Below are 17983 nucleotides of genomic sequence, written 5' to 3'. Positions count from 1 at the left end.
TATCACTGACTAGTTGTATGGCTTCAAATAAACAAACAACACTGTAATTTCTTTTAGTACCTTATTGGCACTGTTCTCTCTTTCCCCTTTCATTTTTGCCAACCATGACGCTTACAGCCCCTGGCAGAATGGTCTCTTCCTCAAGCCATCCCTTTCTTAAAACTTCCTACCACTACCTACCAAGAGTTAGGATGGGCTTCCTTTCCTGCCTTAACATCTCTCATGCCACCACCTTGTCACTTGCAATCTCTCAGATTTTCCCTTCACTCACCAAGAAAGTTTATTCCATGCCATGTTTATTTTTATTTATTTATTTTTTTTATTTATTTACGATAGTCACAGAGAGAGAGAGGGAGAGACACAGGCAGAGGGAGAAGCCGGCTCCATGCACCGGGAGCCCGACGTGGGATTCGATCCCGGGTCGCCAGGATCACACCCTGAGCCAAAGGCAGGCGCTAAACCGCTGCACCACCCAGGGATCCCCATGCCATGTTTATTTTAAAATATCTTCCTTTGATTTTTCTTTTGAGGCAATATCCCATTTTGCACCACATTTGCCTCCTTCCCCTACGATCCCCAACTTTACTCATTGTCGCTGAATTCCTATTCTCTGATAGCTTTCCTAACTGGAAGACTTTATCATTTCTTCCTAAATGCCAGACATGACTTCCATTTTCTCAGAAGGCCAAAAAATACACAATTATTTTGCTTTAATAGGCAAATACTATAGATATTTGTTAAATGTTAGTTCAGCTGCATTAAGTCTGTATATATATAATGAGTGCTAAAGAGGAGAGATGATCTCATCTACTTTGTCTATATTGAGTGTGGCAAGATATATACAGATAATTTATAAACTTATGTTTGAGCATGGGAAAAAATTAAATATCTTTAGCTCTGACATGAATCATGTATTTCCATCCTTGATTACAAAATAATGACATACACCCACTTATTACACCAAAGTTTAAATACTCATCAAAATATTTAAATACAAGGAAAAAAACGTGGCTATTTCACATTGAAATCATTATGTCATCCATATCTAGTTTAAAGTACTTATTCAAGTAAGGCCGTGAAATGCTGAAGAGAAGAGAGGCACAGTGGAGGAAAGGAAAGGAAAGGAAAGAGGGAGAAAACAAAAATAGCTTTTAAAATTCTGAGTAAATGATTCTGTGAATAGTGGCATTTACTGTGAGAAACTTCACACACACAAATCCTGAATTGTGCCTTTGAATTTTAAAAAGCATCTTTGTTTTGCACATTTCTGAAAACATTTCCAGCTTGATTGAAGTTTCTTTCTGACTTCATACCCAAATTATTAACACCCTATTACATGTAATATACTACATCTATTCTCCCTTTCTAATAACAACCACATTATTTTAGACAAATTATGTCTATAAAAGCAAGTATTCATTTTTTTTATTACAAATATACCCAAATTTCCACATGTAGGAGGGTATAATGCCCATGGAAAGCACTATGCTTATTCTAAGAATACAGCCACTTCTCAAAATAGCTCTAGAGTTTTTTGTAATCATCTTAGGTTGGTAAGCCACAGAGGAAAACCAATCTTGTTACTTTACAGAGCTCTCATTTTTTATATACATAAAAGTGGCATTACTCACCTGATTCAATCAATGTGACTTCAAATTACATTTTTGGATGCATTTAAGAATAAAATTTACCTCAAAAGGCAAAGATTTTGTACTATGCAAGTTATTTCTTTTTAATGTGAAAGTACTCTGAGAACGGCATCTCCAAAATGATTAGAGACAAAAGTAGCAAGTGAGAGTAAGGGTAAGGTATAATTTTGGTATACAGTTTTCAACAGCCACATTTCTTTATGTTCATACTTCTACTTGCCCTGCAGATGGTCGATTTTATGGCAACAAGACACAATTTCAAAATTCTAAAATGGTTTAAAATGGGATATGAGTATAAAATTTCCCACAAAGATTTACAGGGACATGGGGTGGGAGGGAAGTACACCAGAGTGTGTAAAGAATTTTTCGTTCCTAACCTAAGCAGCCAAAGCATGTCTCAAAGGTGCAAGTTCTAAAATCTCAAGTTTTGTTGAATGCTGGTGATTTAGAGGGCCCTTCAAGTAATCCTGAAGATCTCCATTCTTTCCTGAAACTCTGTATTTAGACAAATCCTGGTGGCATTCAATGATTTTTGTTTGTTCATTTCACAGTGTGATACCTGTAATATGAGCTTAGCGGTAATTGTGAATTCTATTTTTGTCGTTTTTGGCACTTACAGTTCACAATGCTTGGTTGTGTGGTTTGATATTGTTTTAATGTTTGCATTTTACATTTGGCACTTTTGAAGAAGGGCGGCACATTGTCTCCTATGTTGTTTGGGGGAAGTGGTAAAAGCCTCCCCCTTTGTCTCTTTCTCTCTCTTTTTTTTTTTTTTTTTTTTTTAATGTTTGGCTTCATGAAATACACGATTCTCCCCCGGAATCCTGCATCATTAAACGCAGCAGGTGGAAAATTTGCCTTCACCAGCTACGCATCGCGAGCCTTCTTAGAGGCTGGTATCCCCGCCTTCAGACTTGGGCTGCTCGACCGCTGCAGCCACAGGCCCTGGGGGACCCTCCCTGCAAAAAAGCAGGACGGGGTTCTTTCGCGCCCACATGGCCACATCCCCCCCCATCCCGCTGGCAGGGCTGGAAGATGACCTCCCCCTGCGAGCTCGCAGCCGGTTGGCACCGCGGTTTCCAAGGCGATTCCGGCTCCGGGCCCGCAGAGCTGGGCCCTGGCTGGGCAGGAAGGCGGCCGCGTTCCCAGTCCGGTAGCCCTCTTCCCGGCTGCGTCCCAGGAGCACGGCAATGCTGGGGTTGCGCACGGCATAGATGACAGGGTTGATGGCCCCGTTGGCCCAGGTCAGCCAGACGGCCGCCACGTGGAGGGGCGAGGGGGCCTGCGCCGCCGGGGCCTGGCGGGCCGCGGCCAGCAGCACCAGGCAGCAGTGGGGCCCCCAGCAGCAGACGAGCACGGCGGTGGCCGTGCGCACCTCGCGGAAGAAGCGCAGCACGCGCGCGTACGTGGTCAGGGGCCGCACCCGCACGTCCGACAGGCGCAGCGCCTTGCAGATGTGGTAGTGGCAGAAGCCCATGAGCAGGCAGGGCAGCAGGTAGCAGGCCACCACCAGCCCCACGCTGTAGGCCGCGCCCAGCTGCGCGGGGTCCGGGGACGTCCGGTACAGGCAGCCGTGGAAGCTCTGCGCCGCGGGGGGCGCGCGGGGCGCGGGGGGCGCGGGGGGCGCGCGGGGCGCGCGGAGCAGCTCCCAGGGCAGGGAGAAGCCCAGGGCCGCCAGCCAGGCGCCCGCCAGCAGCTGCAGCGCGCGGCGGCGACCGAGCTTCTCCCGCGGCGGCCGCACGATGGCGCAGTAGCGGTCCAGCGAGACGAGGGCCACGCTGAGCGTGGAAACGATGCCGAAGCACGAGCTGAAGAAACGGCTGGCGGCGCACAAGCCGCGCCAGGGCCCCGCGGCGGCCGAGCCCCCCGGCGGCGTGAAAAGGTCCAGGAAGGCGGCGGGCAGGCAGAGCAGCGCCGTGAGCAGATCCGACAGGGACAGGGAGAGGATGAAGGCGTTGGTGACGGTGCGGAGCTGCCGGTGCTTCACGATCACCGCCATCACCGCGCAGTTGCCCAGGCTAGACAGCAGGAAGATGAGCAGGAGCACGAGCGCCTGGGCCGCCACCGCCGCCCCGTGCGACAGCAGCGGCGCCGCCGCCTCGGGGCCCGGCGGGGGCCTCCCCGCCGCCCGGGGCCCGCCGCCCCCGCCGCCCCCGCCGCCCGCCCAGGCGCCCGTGCTGTCGGCCCCGCTCCCGTCGCTCTGGTTCCCCAGCGCCGCGGTGCTCAAGGAGAGCACGGCGGCAGCCGTCGCGGCGGAGGAAGTCCCGCCAGGTGCGCCGACCGCGGAGGGGACGCCGGGGGGTGGGCTGCCCGACAAGGCCATCCCCGCGGGCGGGCGGACCGGCGGCGGCCGCTCCTCCATGGGGCCCCGCGGCGGCCGCGGCGGCGTTCATCCCGCACCGGGGGAGGCGGCCGCCAGCCCGCGGGGGGCGGCGGGGGCTCGGCCTGGGGCTCGGGCCGCAGGCCTCTGCCGGGAGTCGGGCTCGGCGGGCGCCGGGGACCCGGCGGTGCTCTGACGTGGCGTCCAGGCGTTGCCCGGGGAACGGTGTTTACGCAGGAGCGCGGGGCGTGCCGCCGACCCAGGGCCCCCGAGACGCCCGCCCGCCGCGTCCGCTCCGCGAGCTTCGCCAGCCAGCAGGGCGGGGCGGGGCGGGGCGGGGCCCCAGAGGGGACCAGGCTCCCTCCAGAGGACCCTCCAGAGGGCCCGGAAGAGCGGGACCCGCCGTCATATAAATGACCGCATTCGACAAGGGTTCACTCTCCATCTGTTGGGGACCTCGTGCTTCCTGCTGACGTTTCTGGCACCTGCAGGCAGCCAGGAAAGCCATCTAGAACCCGAAGTGAAAAACAGTCCAGATCCGGAGATTTCAACTCTAGGGGCGGGATAATACAAACCAGGTGTTCTCAAACTGGAGCGTGCAACAGCGTCAGGTAGAGGGGGCTTGTTAAAATACAAGCGACTGGGTCTAGAGGGATCCCTGGGTGGCTCAGCAGGTTAGCGCCTGCCTTTGGCCCAGGGCGTGATCCTGGAGACCCAGGATCAGGATCGAGTCCCACCTCGGGCTCCCTGCATGGATCCTGGTTCTCCCTCTGCCTGTGTCTCTGCCCACCCCCACCTCTCTGTGTCTCTCATGAGTAAATAGAGTTTTAAAAATCTTTAAAAAATAAAAATAAAAAAAGTGACTGGGCCTAGCCCAAGTTTCAGGTTCAGTAGGTCTGGGGTCCTGTCCAGTATTTAAATTTCTAACAAGTTTGTAGGTAGTGATGATGATGTTGCTGGTCTGAGGACCACACTTTGAGAACCACTAAGGTAGTGAGCTTATTAAAGTGCGCATTCACCGGTTGACTGCGAGGATTACTGAGGTTGGGCCCATGAATCTAAACAGCACGGGTAATTCTGATACAGTTTCTCTGAGGAGCTAGGATATGGGTCCAGGAGGCAGCATGTCATCTTGTTTTCAAGGGCCTAGACCTTAGGACCATTACTGGTTCACACATGGGGCCAGGAGGGTGGAGAGCCACTGGTTCCTTGCCCTCCTGGCAGCCTTCCTCAGTCCTCTGGAATGTAGTATGTTCTGGGTCTAAACTACTACCAGCCAGGGAGTCACCACTGATGCAGCTCCTGGTATCTGGCTGGGAGATTCAGGAACAGAAAAGGTCCCACCTGCTCAGGAAAGCTGCATCCCAAGTTTCTGAGCATAGCCTCTAAAGGGGGAAAATGTGATAAACCCTTACATTCTCTAAAACGGTGGTTTGCAAAATTTGGACCCTACACCAACAGCATTAGCATTACCTGGGACCTTGTTAGAAATGCAGATTCTTAGGCCCTGCCTGAAATCTACTGAATCTGAATTCTGAGGGTGGGGCCCAGCCATATGCCCTGCAAGTGATTCTGATGCACAGTATAGTTTGAGAAACACTGCTCTAAAGAATGACCAGTACATCTGCAGATCTTAGAATGCACTGGTACTAGTGCTTGGGATACTTATTTCAGTAAGGAAAATTATCTTACTGGAAATTTGCAGTATGAATAGAAGTTTAAGGTGGCAAACTAATGCATTATAGTATTGCATTATAGGATGTTTAGCGGTGTCTCTAGCCTCTACCCACAACATGGCAGTAGTGACAAAAATGTCCCTGAGGAAGAGAGGATGACCACAACCAAGAACCACTGAATTAAGATGAAAATATATAATAGATGAATTTATTTAGCAAATCTCTGTGCTAGGTTTTCAGAGATAACAAGGATCTCAGCCCAAAGAAGCTTACAGTTTTAGGCAAACACAAATATATTACAATATCATAGGTGTTGTTAAAAAAATATAATGAAATTCTATTGAGGTGACCGACTTTTCTTCGGGTAGCTGATGAAGACTTCACACAAGTGGTGACATTGGACTCTCCAAAAAGAGAAGTCAGGGAAGGACATTTGATTCCCGTGCAAAGTCTGAAGGTCATTGCCTGAGTACCTGACTCTTGGGTGCTGGTGAGTGAGGTTAGGGAGTGAAGAGAGAAATAAATCATAAAATGATAAATGATAAAGGTTGATTGGCACGCTCTTACAAACACTTCACGTGCCACGTTACAGATTGAACTGCATTGGGGCAGATAGGGTGCTGGCACTAGCCATTGATCAATAGGAGTTGGAAGCACGGGAAGGCCATGGTCAGGTATGGTTCAGAAAGACAAGAGGGACCTCATACACTCCTAGTTTTCTGCCTGCCCTGTTTGCCTCAATGCCCCCTGCCTGTTCACCCCCCATCATCGGCCTCTAAATGTTAGAGTCCATCAAGGCCTGGTCCTCGGCAGCTCTGAACTGCCTCCCTCATCCTACACCCAGAGTTTGAAAATTATATATTCATAATTCCATATTATATCTCTTGCCTAAGCCCTATTGCTTTTTACTTTTTAAGAAGATTTTATTTATTTATTAGAGACAGAGACAGAGAGACAGGCAGAGGGAGAAGCAGGCTCCATTCAGGGAGCCCAATGTGGGACTTGATCCCGGGTCTCCAGGATCACGCCCTGGGCCAAAGGCGGTGTTAAACTGCTAAGCCACCAGGGCTGCCTACCCTATTGCTTGTTATGTGGCATCTTCCCTGGATGTGCAAAAGTACCCAAACTCAACATGACCAAAATGGAACTCATGATCCACTTTTCCTAAAAACCCTTGGTCCTCAACGTTTTGTATCTCTGAAAATGGCCCTATCTTCTATCAGGCTTATATGGCGAAAACTTAGAATCCTTTCTACCTTAATTCCTCTTCCTCACCATAGGAGAATCTGGCAACAAGGAGACCAGTTAAGAAAAGTCACTGTAATACCCAGAGGAGAAATGACAAGACTCTGAATTAAGGCATAGTGAAGAAGGAGAAAAGATTTTAAGGAGGTAGTATATGGACTAGTGTCTTTGGATATAAGCAATATAAACAGGGCACTATCTCACTTAAGCAAAAAAGGCATTTATTGGAAGGATAGAGGGCATTCAAATTACAAAAGAAAAATCTAACTGCTAGCCTCAAGAACAAGAGAAATCAGAGCAGAGATAGCAGGTAGAGATGCAGAAACTAATTGAAGGTGATCTCTTTAAAGCACTATTGGACTAAGTCTACTTCAGCCATTTTTCAGACTTTCTGTCATTTCTCTCAAGATCCCTGGTCCAGCGAGAAAGAATCTGGCCATCCCAGCTAAGGCTGCATGCAAGGGATGGGTAGTTTTCCACAGGAAAAAGTGAGTGTTGTTGCTAAAGTTAGGGAAAGAGAATGATGCCTGCTGAATTCACAGACATCTGCAGAAAGACAAAAGGGCATGAGCAAGGAGCCAAGGATAAATCGTGAGTTCCTGGCTTGAGAGCTGGGGGTACCATTCATCGGGGCAGAGAATACAGGAGGTGGGGCACATTTTAGGAGGCGGATAAGTTTGACTTGCCCACCAAGTAGTGGACCTGCAGTATGGCTCTAGACCTTAGAATTTAGAGATTTGGAAGTTGTCAGCCTCTCTCTAAAAGCATGGGCATGAATGTGATGGTAGGGACAGGGTGTTGAGTGAAGAGGGAGAAGAACCCTGGGTGGAATGTGAGGGGGTAGAGAAAAATTAAAAAGCAGGTAAAGGGAGAAAAGCCAGGCAGATGAGTGAAATATTTAATGAGGCATACGGGCCAATTGAGAAGTCAGAGGACTTGTGTTTTGGATTTTCATTTTGTTTTGCTTTTCAAAGTAAGGTCATTTTCTCAGCCTCTTCTCAGGAAAGTTGCTGTGACCATGAGGTCACCTCTAGGCAGAGAGTTAATAGGCTCCTCATGTCTTTTAGAGTGAAAAGAAGGCTCATCTGTAAAGCTTAGATCCAAATGGGTAAAATAAATTGGTTAAAGAAGTTTTGCTACTCAGATGCAGTCCTACCGGTAACATCAGCATCACCTGGGAGCTTGCTAGAACTGCCCCCTCCCTGCCCAGCCCCAGACCTAATAAATGTGAATATAGTTTAAGATCCCCAAGTAATTCATACCCACATGTATGAGGCACATCATCCTAAGGAGGGATGGCATGGAATTTGTGGGTTTTAGGAGTTGAAGAGGAGGGTGCCCCAACTCTTATGGAGTCTCTAGAGAACTTGGAGCAAAACTCATTGCAACTTGATGGTGATGAGGAGATGGCCCTGGGCCCACCCAGTTGCAGCACTGGTGGGTACTAATGAAGACTGGGTACTAATCTAGTGACCTTGAGAGCTTCAGTGTTTCTGTGACTGACCCAGCACCAAGGGCACGGAGGTGCTTGCTCTAAAATGTACCACACTTCCCTGCCAGGAGTGTGCGGCAGCACCCACCATGCATTGGGTAAAAACTCAGGTGACTGTAAGATCTGGCAGTTAGGTAGGTCAGGCATAATTTCCAATGAATAATGAGGTAGAAACCGAATGACAATAGTCAAATAACAAATGGAAGAAAATGTACCCAATGAGCAGAGTGTCAGGAATGTAGAAATTTGACTACAAAGGGAAGGAAACGGGTGACAGCAAACTAAAGAGGGAAGCAGACAAAGGAAGTTTGTGTCATTTTGTTTATGACAAGCACATTTAAGTACCTAGAGCTGAGAGATCAGTGAGGGGAAGCAGGTTGGCTTGAAAAGGGTTAATTGAGGAAAGACCCTTCCAAGGATGGGAAGGGATAATTGTGAGCAGTATTTAGAAGGTAGACTCAAGTAGGGCTTTGTGACTGGTTAGTCACATGGAGGTGGGGGTGGGGGGAGTTCATTTCCCTAGTGTTGACTCCAAGAGAGATGGTGACATACAGAAGAGATGAATATCACTGCGAGGGTTTCACTCTGGTTTGGATTAGAATTTAGGAAAATATGGGCAATATCTACTTTTTAACATAGATAAGTTATTATGACTTGTGAAATTTGGAGAGAAAATAGTAATTCTGTTTTCATTTTATTTTTTAAAGATTTCATTTATTTACTCATGAAAGACACACAGAGAGACAGAGAGAGGCAGAGACACAGGCAGAGGGAGAAGCAGGCTCCATGCAGGGAGCCCAATGTGGGACTCGATCCCGGGTCTCCAGGATTATGCCCTGGGCTCATAGCAGCACTAAACCACTGAGCCACCTGGGCTGCCCCTGTTTTCATTTTACAAAGAAAGTACAGCAAATCTCCCTAATGTGAACAAAATTTCTTACCCATAGTAAACTAGTGGTAGTGTCATTTTTGAGGATAAATGATACCTTTGCCACAGAATTTTATAGAGAATGAGTGGAAAACATTAGTTTTTGTATAATAGGGAAATCAAGAACATTAACTATAAAGTTACAAAGCTATAACGCTTTCATTTTAGTCTGGTAATTCAATCACAGACTTAATAACTGATGATGAAACCAGTTAAAATTAATTACTTTATTAGCTTCTGTATACTCAGAAAAAAATACTTCACAGGAGTCTACTATTGGGAGCATCACATATTGAATAACTTTTTAATACTTCATTTTATAGTGACTGAAAAATGATCACATTTTATTTATTTATTTTTAAAGATTTTATTTATTTATTTTAGAGAGTACAGGGAAGAGCAGAGGGAGAGAGAAAATCTCAAGCAGACTCCATGCTAAGTGCAGAGCTTGACTCAGGGCTCCATCTCACTAGTGTGAGATTATGACTTGAACTAAAATCAAGAGTAAGACACTTAACTGAGTGATCCAATTTATTTTTAACAGGTTCACAGACAATTAGCTAGCAAAAATTAACAGTTAACATTTATTTCAAGTTTTAAATCTGGCACATAGTTGATAGTGTATGAGACTCACTCTACTGTAGTTATTCATTGATTCCCACTGTGTTTATAATGCAGTAATGACACAATCCCTTTTATAAGAGCCTTAAAGATATAACAAACGTCTGATTATTCATTGGTCTTCTCACATCAGCTTATGGCACTTCAGTTACCTTGAAGTAGGAGCTGGACTTTGCAGCCCACAGAACATCCTGGCAGCAGCTGTAAGTGACATCTATCCAAAGAAGCTGAGCCACCCCAATTCTTCCCAGGCTATGTATGATAAATGTTCAGTACCTTATAATAATCCATCCTCCTTACATCCTACCCATGTTGGATGTACATGACATCCTATGTACAGGATAGGATGTATTTGACTCAAAAACTGGAAGACTAAAATAATGAACTTGTAAGAGTCATTGTTATCAGGGCTACAATTCAAACTATTATTCAAAGAGCGTCTAAAACAAACTATTATAGTAAGTGGCATAGTGTAATATTTAAAAAGTAACGGGACTAAGGTATGAATTTTACCTGATATGTTAATAACTACAAAAATATTCTGAATTTTAAGCATTTTAAAAGCTAGACCTAAGTGGCATTTATACCAATTACATGTGCACATATAATGATTATATTTAGTCACAGCATAATATTTTAGAAAGAAATCATACAGATTTCTTTCATTTTCTACATCATTCAGAAAAAGCCCTGAAAAGCTTGAAGAAGTCACTTGAGAAGGAATCCATCCCTCAGAGGGTCATCATCTTCCACTATAAAACTTGCTGTACCTGTGTAATGGGCTTGTCCAGAGACTTCCACGATGACAGCTTTAAAATCCCCACATTTTGCTTCCTGAGAAAAAATGAAAGGAGTATAATATCAAAATACTGCACTCATGTTCTGTCTGGCCCAAAAGTCATCATCATCTTGAATTCTACCATTTTAAAGAAAACTCAAGGGTGGATCTTGTAGGTAATGGAAGGTTTTTAGGGAAAGTGACATGATCAGGTTTGTGTTTAGCTAAGTTTAGCTGTAAAATGAGAATAAATCTGGGAGGAAAGCAATTAGAAACCTAGAAACTTCTTCAGAGGTAACCTTCATTCATTGACTGACTCTAGAGTCATGAGGACAGATTTTAGGGAGGATGAAGAAGAGAAGAGAGCTACTTTGCAGGCAGGACTGGTTGGCCCAGGGACGAGCATGTGTGGGAGGTGAGGAGGAAGAATGGGCTCAGCATGGGCACAGCTCCTAGTTGGGAAGTGAGGCAGGTACTGCCATTAATCAAGATAGGAAATGAGACGGGAGGAGCATGTTCATGGGGAAGGAAGAACTTTATAACAGTCATTTTGAGATGAGTTTGGTGGGCAGTTGGGAATACGAGCATTAGACTCAGGAGAGAGGCACACAGTAGGCATGGGAGGGATGAAGGTTTGGGAGTCATCATCGGGGTGGTTGGGAGTGGGTCGAAGCCTCACAAGCGGGTGAAATTGCCCACTGGCATCAAAATACAGATGAAATGAGAAGGAAACTAAGGCTGAAATGCTGGGGACCCATAAGTGGAAGGACAGGGACAGGGAGAGGGGCAGGGGAAGAGACTGAGAAGGTACCATCCAAGAGCTTGGAAGAGTCTGGACAGAGAGGGAGGGCACGTGGTGGTGTGAAGCTGTCCCGTCAAGTAGGATTATTAACTATAAAAGAAGTAACTTCAAATCTTATTTACAGAGTATCCTTTTATTTCTTAATATTTTTAAAGATTTATTTATTAGAGAGAGAGAGAGAGAGAGAGAGAGCGCACTTGAGTGTGAGTGGGGGAGGGACAGATGGAAAGGGAGAGAAGCAGACTCCCTGCTGAGAGCTTGGAGCCTGGAGGGGCTCACAACCTGAGATCATGACCTGAGCTGAAACCAAGAGTCTGATGCTCAACTGAGTCACCAAGGTGCCCCTCATTTCCTAAGTTTTAAACATGAGGTTAACTAAATCTTATGATTAAATGTCAGTTACTAGATTAGGAAACTGGGTTGGGTTGTCACCTATCATGTAGCCTCTGGAGAGCTCCATGGTACACTCATGTGACAATGAAAGTGAAAAACAAATGTCTTAATGTTAATGCATACCAAGTTTTGACCTTGTGGACCTTTGGAAAGGACCTTAGGGACGCCCACAGTTTCCTATCCACAGTTGTAGCTGATCAGAAGTTTTTACAGGCCTGCTTTAAAGTTTTCTTCTCAGAGCTGAGTGAAAGTTACTGAACACCCAACTCAGACCTCTTCAGTTTCCAAAGTAACACACAAATAAGAAGCTAAGGGTGTCACTCACCCTCACCGCCTTCCCTGTGAATACTGAGCCAGTTGCACTGCTTTTAAAGGCTCTGGTCTGGTTCAGTTCTAGAAGGCCTTTGTGATACTGTAAGGCAATTCGGGCTGTCACTCCTGAGCCAGTAGGACTTCTGTCAACCTGTTTCAGAATAAATGAAGATAAGAGTGTTCACAGTGTTCCAGGTCTGTACTCTGGCTTTTGTCCCAAACATTACAGTTTTAATACCTGTTCATCTGCAAACACACAGATGTTGGTGGTTGGTTCCTCACTATAAGTGTCTTTTCCATCTGTTAATATAGTTCCGTACAGAAAGGAAAGGTCTTCACTCTCAGGATGATTAATTTTAAACTACAAATAATAACAAAAAAAGTATCATATATAAATTGTCTTGTAAAATTACATGTAAAATAAATATTTTGATTCAAACATTTTTATAAATAATGTAGATGGGGGCACTCTTAGGCTTAACTTTTAACTCTCATTTTAAAAATACCTTTTGAGTCAAGGCAGTAAATGATGTCTTTGTCTAGATAAATAGACATGGTTTTATTGAAGTTATGATTCTTTTCAAACTTTAAGTCCTTTCTAAGGAATTTGTCCTGCATATAGCCTCTACTAAAGGAACAGTCCTATTTTATACACATACACACTCCAAATGCTCACACTCTTTGAAGCACTGCCCCCCAGGATGATTAAGCTACAGACTGGCCATGCTGCTCAAACAGGAGAGGCGATGGCAGTCATACGCTCACTTTCAGGAGCTTGAAGGGGATAAGGTAGAGGAATCAGACCGTGAACATCTAGAGACAGTCTGATCAGATTTAATGAAATCTATTTTGTGATTTATAATTGACATTTGTTATTTGCAAGTTTTGCAGAATGACCACATAAAGCAAAGCATATGTGTTTCAAATTAGTGAAATACTTTTTGATACATTTTCTATGTGTGAATAACCACAAATTATACTACTATGTATATAATTAAAGTTAAGTTATTTATTGGCCATTTATTATAGGCAGGCACTATTCTAAGTCCTTTGCACATAGGACTCCCAGATAGTCTTGCTATAGAGCCCAAGATTGTAACCAGTACCTTGCTTTTAGTACTATTAATAATTTAAATATATAGATATTTAACTTTTCTGTGTAGACATGTAATTTATATTTCTTCTCTGCCACAGAGGAGAGCACTTGTTATGAAAGCAGTGTTTGTACTGACCTGAGCTTTGACTGCTTCTGTCACTGTGCTCGCAGCAGCCACAAGGTCCCTTGTCTTTGCAGAACAAACGTCAAGGCCTAACTTTTCAGCACTAACAAATGCATAAAATGCCCCACCATATGCAATGTCTACCGCCATCTTTCCATAACCAGGAACATCCACTAAGAGATCTAAAAAAGATATGTTTGAAAATAAGTTTGTTTATAGTATTTTGGCAATACGATGCACAGCATTTTTAATATGTGTATTTTGGTGGAGGGACACTTTTTCCTATCATAAAAAGGAATGAAGCACAACTTCATTTTTATTTTTTATTTATTTATGATAGTCACAGAGAGAGAGAGAGAGAGAGGCAGAGACACAGGCGGAGGGAGAAGCAGGCTCCATGCACCGGGAGCCCGACGTGGGATTCGATCCCGGGTTTCCAGGATCGCGCCCTGGGCCAAAGGCAGGCGCCAAACCGCTGCGCCACCCAGGGATCCCACAACTTCATTTTTAAAATGAGAAAACATCAAATGATAATAGATCTTTAGCTGAGTGCATTGATTTTTAACTTAATGATGCTTGTGTAAGTTTTAGAACATCTAATGCCATGTTTTTCTTAAATCATATATACTTATTTTGTTAACTACTCGGAAGGTCTTTGCTAGGAAACCTCATAGAGGCAGAGAGAAAGAAATCCTGGGACATCAAGCTATGAAAACTATGAAGGAAATTGTAAGTCCACTCTCATACTGCTAGGAATTGTTGAATATAGGATTTTTGATCCTATTCACAAATTGGCTTTCTTCAACTGTAATGTCAAAACAAAGTGAAAAAAAAAAAAGATTTTTCTGTGTAAGTTATATATACTTATCAGTTCCAGGCTAGCCCAGAGTCCTTTTAACACATGATGTGTCAAAACAGAGCAAGTTTATAATGAAGAAGGTAAAATATGCCTGTAAAAGTAAAAGCAACCATGAATGAAACATGCCTTTATCTTGATGCTGGTGCAACATAAAAATCAGACTTAATGAAAGGAGTATGAGGAAGCAGATGGAGATAAGGGGCTGCTGGAAGCTTGGAAAGCTAAGCTAAGTGTGGCTTTGGTGTCTTTGTGTGTAAAATGGAACTGCTATTCACTCCTGAAAGGACTGTTGTATGAATTCCATGTGATAATGTGTGGGGTGTGCTTGGCACAAATCAGGAGCACATTAATGTTAATAGTTAAGGCCAAAAGTTTAATTTCCAATCGGAATAGGGTTCCTATTTATTTTATTTTATTATTTTATTTTATTATTTTATTATTATTTATTTTATTTTTATTTTATATGAGGGGAGAAAGCACAAGCAGGGTGGAGGGGCAGAGGGTGAGGGAGAAGCAGGCTCCATCCCAAGACCCTGAAGTCCTGACCTGAGCAGAAGGCAGACACTTAACTGAGCCCTAGGCACCCCAGGATAAGGTTCTTAAGAGGATAATTTCATTTGCTAATTACCATATTCTTCTCCCAATTTCATTTATTTAGTTACCATTCAACAAATATTAATTGACTACCTACTGATCTAGCACTTGAATACAGTAACAAAACTAAGTAGTTTTCATTTTAGCACATTGGAATGGAAATGAACTCAGCAATCATCTGAGGTGGGTACTGTTGTCATCTTCATTTTGTAGATGATGATCTTGAGGCTTGGGATCCCTTTCACAAGGTCATCATGATGAAAAGGGGCCAGAGCAGTGACCCTGAACACTATCAGTCTACCCTTTTAGCATTTTTCAAAATAGAGAATTTAGGACTTTTTTTTAATGACTCAGAGTGACCATTACTGCTCACTGACTATTGTATAGTCTCACAGTGATGCTCTCAGTAGCCACTGTGCTTACAGATCGGCTGCCCTGCCCCAACCAGCCCTGAAAAATGATATAGTTGGTGATCCTACTGCTAGCTATCATTTCCCACAAATCTAGAGTGCTTCCAGTCTGCTGCTGGGGTTGCCTAGAAAGAAACAGGATAAACTATTTAAACTGCTGAGATTTCTGAGATGCAATCCTAAACAAACTCCTGTCTATCTCAAGTGCCATTTCCCCCCTCCCCTGCCCCCAATGCAGATATTATGCCATTCTCTACTAGAGGTCAAAGTGCCATCAATTTCTGCAGGAGAATTCTTCATCAACTTGTGTGTTTCAGCTGTCTGAGGTTGCCCTAAGACTGACAAATGCCTGGGCTATTACTGCATCATTCTTGATCAGGCTAATCTAGAATCCAAATCCTCAAGAAAGATCAAGATCTAATAGAATGCTTATAGCAGCATTGTCAACAATAGCTAAGTAATGGAAGGAACCCAATGTCCATCAACTGATGAATGTATAAAGAGGATGTGGTATATTCATACACAATGGAATACTACTTAGCCATCAAAAAGAATGAAATCTTTTTGCAAATGATACCATTTGCAATGATGTGGATAGAGCTAGAGTGTATTATGCTAAGTGAAATCAGTCAAATACAAATACCATATTATTTCACTCATATGTGGAATTTAAGAAACAAAACACATGAACATAGGGGAAAGTTAAAAGAGTAAGGGGCAAACTGTAAGAGACTCTATAGTTAAGTATAGAGAACAGGGTTGGAGGGGAAGTGGTGGATAGGGAGATAGGCTAAATGGGTGATGGGTATTAAGGAGGGCACTTGTGATGAGTGCTGGGTGTTAAATGTAAGTGATGAATCACTGAATTCTACTTCTCAAACAATATTACATCATATGTTATCTAAAATTTAAATAAAAACTTGAAATAAAAAAAAAGATCTAATAGGATGATTTGCATGCATTGAAAACTTATGAGAAGTGATAACCCTATTCCTGAATTGACCAAACTAGCTCCCAGGTCACTTCCAATAATGACTACCTTGGAGAGATCTCCCTCTTTGTAAGGGTTATAGTTATATGCATCCTGTTTTACATGACTAGGCTCTGTGCTAGGGAACCCACCAAAACTTTTAAAGGGTCAGCACACCTGCAGAACTCTTAACTAGCAACCCTGTATTTCCTGTAGTCTTTCTAGCACTAGGAATGTATTTTTTAAATTTCTAAGTATCTTGCATGCTCTCATTTAATTTCTCACCAAAAACTCAATGAGATAACAAATGAAAAAATATAGGCATATAGAGGTTAGTAATTTTATTAGCTTTAAGGGGTTGTCAGGATTTGGACTCAATGTCTGTTCCTGTTCTTAAAGAGTAAGAGCAGGGGATCCCTGGGTGGCTCAGCGGTTTGGCGCCTGCCTTTGGCCCAGGGCGTGATCCTGGAGTCCCGGAATCGAATCCCACGTCGGGCTCCCGGCATGGAGCCTGCTTCTCCCTCAGTCTGTCTGCCTCTCTCTCTCTCTCCCTATGTCTATCATGAGTGAATTAAAAAAAGAAAAGGCAGCAACATCTGTATGTTCCTAATTTATAAACTGCCTAGTTCATTCATTCTTATTTCTTTCCCAAAGAAGTGGGGAAGGCACTTTTTACAGGTGAGGAAAACAAGACGGGGTTTAGTAACATTTCGGGTCAGTGTCAACTAAGTGTATTCTGAAGCAGCTCATGAACCTTGGTACACTAGCTGTTCTTTGCACTTTCCTTGCCCCGATCAGACTTACCCAACTGTGAAATCTCTAGGAATGTGTGAAAATGGGGGAACAGGCGCTGAATAAGGGAGACACGGAATCCTGCGCTCCTCAAGGCTCAAGATCAAGATGAACTAATCTGCGCGGTAATCGAATTGCGCGCCTCGCACAAGTATGCAAGACTAAGGTGCTGACACACACTTGCACTGATTTTGAGTAATCCTTCTATTAATTGCAAAGGCTCGTGGGCGGGTTAATTGCACTGCGTGAGTCCCAAGCCAGACAGTGTGGTTAGTCGCTGGGAGGGTGCCCCCTTTACCTGTGGCCAGCGCGAAGGCTGGGACGCTGTGGAAGCGCGCTGGGCCGCGGCTGCGGCCGTGCTCGCATTCCACGAAGGCGGCCACCAGCCCGCACGGGCAGTGGATGTTGACGCGGGCCTCGCGGGCGCCGGCCGGGGGCGCGGGCACCAGCCCGAAGTCGAGGGCGAAGCGGCCCAGCGCCAGCACCGCGTGGCCGCACATGGAGCTGTAGCCCTCGTTGTGCAGGAACAGGACGCCCAAGTGCGCGTCCGGCAACTCGCTAGGCACCAACACGGCCCCGTACATGTCGCGGTGCCCCCGGGGCTCGAACAGGAGCCGCCGTCGCAGGTGGTCAAGGTGCTGGCGCATGTAGCGCCGCTTGGCCAGCAGCGTGGGGCCGGCCACCTCCGGACACCCCGCCAGCACTATGCGCAGGGGCTCGCCGCCGGTGTGCATGTCCACCACCGACAGCGCCGGCGTCCCCGGGCCGTGCGGGGGCAGCCGAGGCACCGCCAGCGGCCTCTCCATCGCCGGCACCGGGAGCCCCGCCACCTGGCCGCCGCGCGTGCGCCCCGGGCCTCCAGCCTGCAGCCCACCCGCCTGCCCGCCCGCTCGCTCCTCGCGAGAGGGGCGGGGCCTCGGGG

At 45.4% G+C, this 17983-nt stretch overlaps 2 protein-coding genes across 2 annotated transcripts; both read right to left on the bottom strand.

The window, feature by feature from the left end:
* Positions 1-444: 444 nt before the first annotated feature.
* Positions 445-4227, bottom strand: GPR135 (G protein-coupled receptor 135). Its single transcript, XM_041757980.1, has one exon. It carries the CDS (start codon positions 4009-4011, stop codon positions 2536-2538), a length of 1476 nt encoding a protein of 491 aa, XP_041613914.1. The 5' UTR covers positions 4012-4227; the 3' UTR covers positions 445-2535.
* A 5596-nt stretch (positions 4228-9823) lies between these two features.
* Positions 9824-17975, bottom strand: L3HYPDH (trans-L-3-hydroxyproline dehydratase). Its single transcript, XM_041758884.1, has 5 exons — positions 17360-17975; positions 13449-13618; positions 12455-12577; positions 12230-12367; positions 9824-10765 (listed from the first exon to the last, which is right to left on the bottom strand). Exons 1-5 carry the CDS (start codon positions 17865-17867, stop codon positions 10640-10642), a joined length of 1065 nt encoding a protein of 354 aa, XP_041614818.1. The 5' UTR covers positions 17868-17975; the 3' UTR covers positions 9824-10639.
* Positions 17976-17983: the final 8 nt, after the last annotated feature.

This window comes from Vulpes lagopus, chromosome 6 (assembly GCF_018345385.1).
Source record: "Vulpes lagopus strain Blue_001 chromosome 6, ASM1834538v1, whole genome shotgun sequence".
Classification (NCBI taxonomy): domain Eukaryota; kingdom Metazoa; phylum Chordata; class Mammalia; order Carnivora; family Canidae; genus Vulpes; species Vulpes lagopus.
This window is presented reverse-complemented; position numbering and strand designations above follow the sequence as displayed.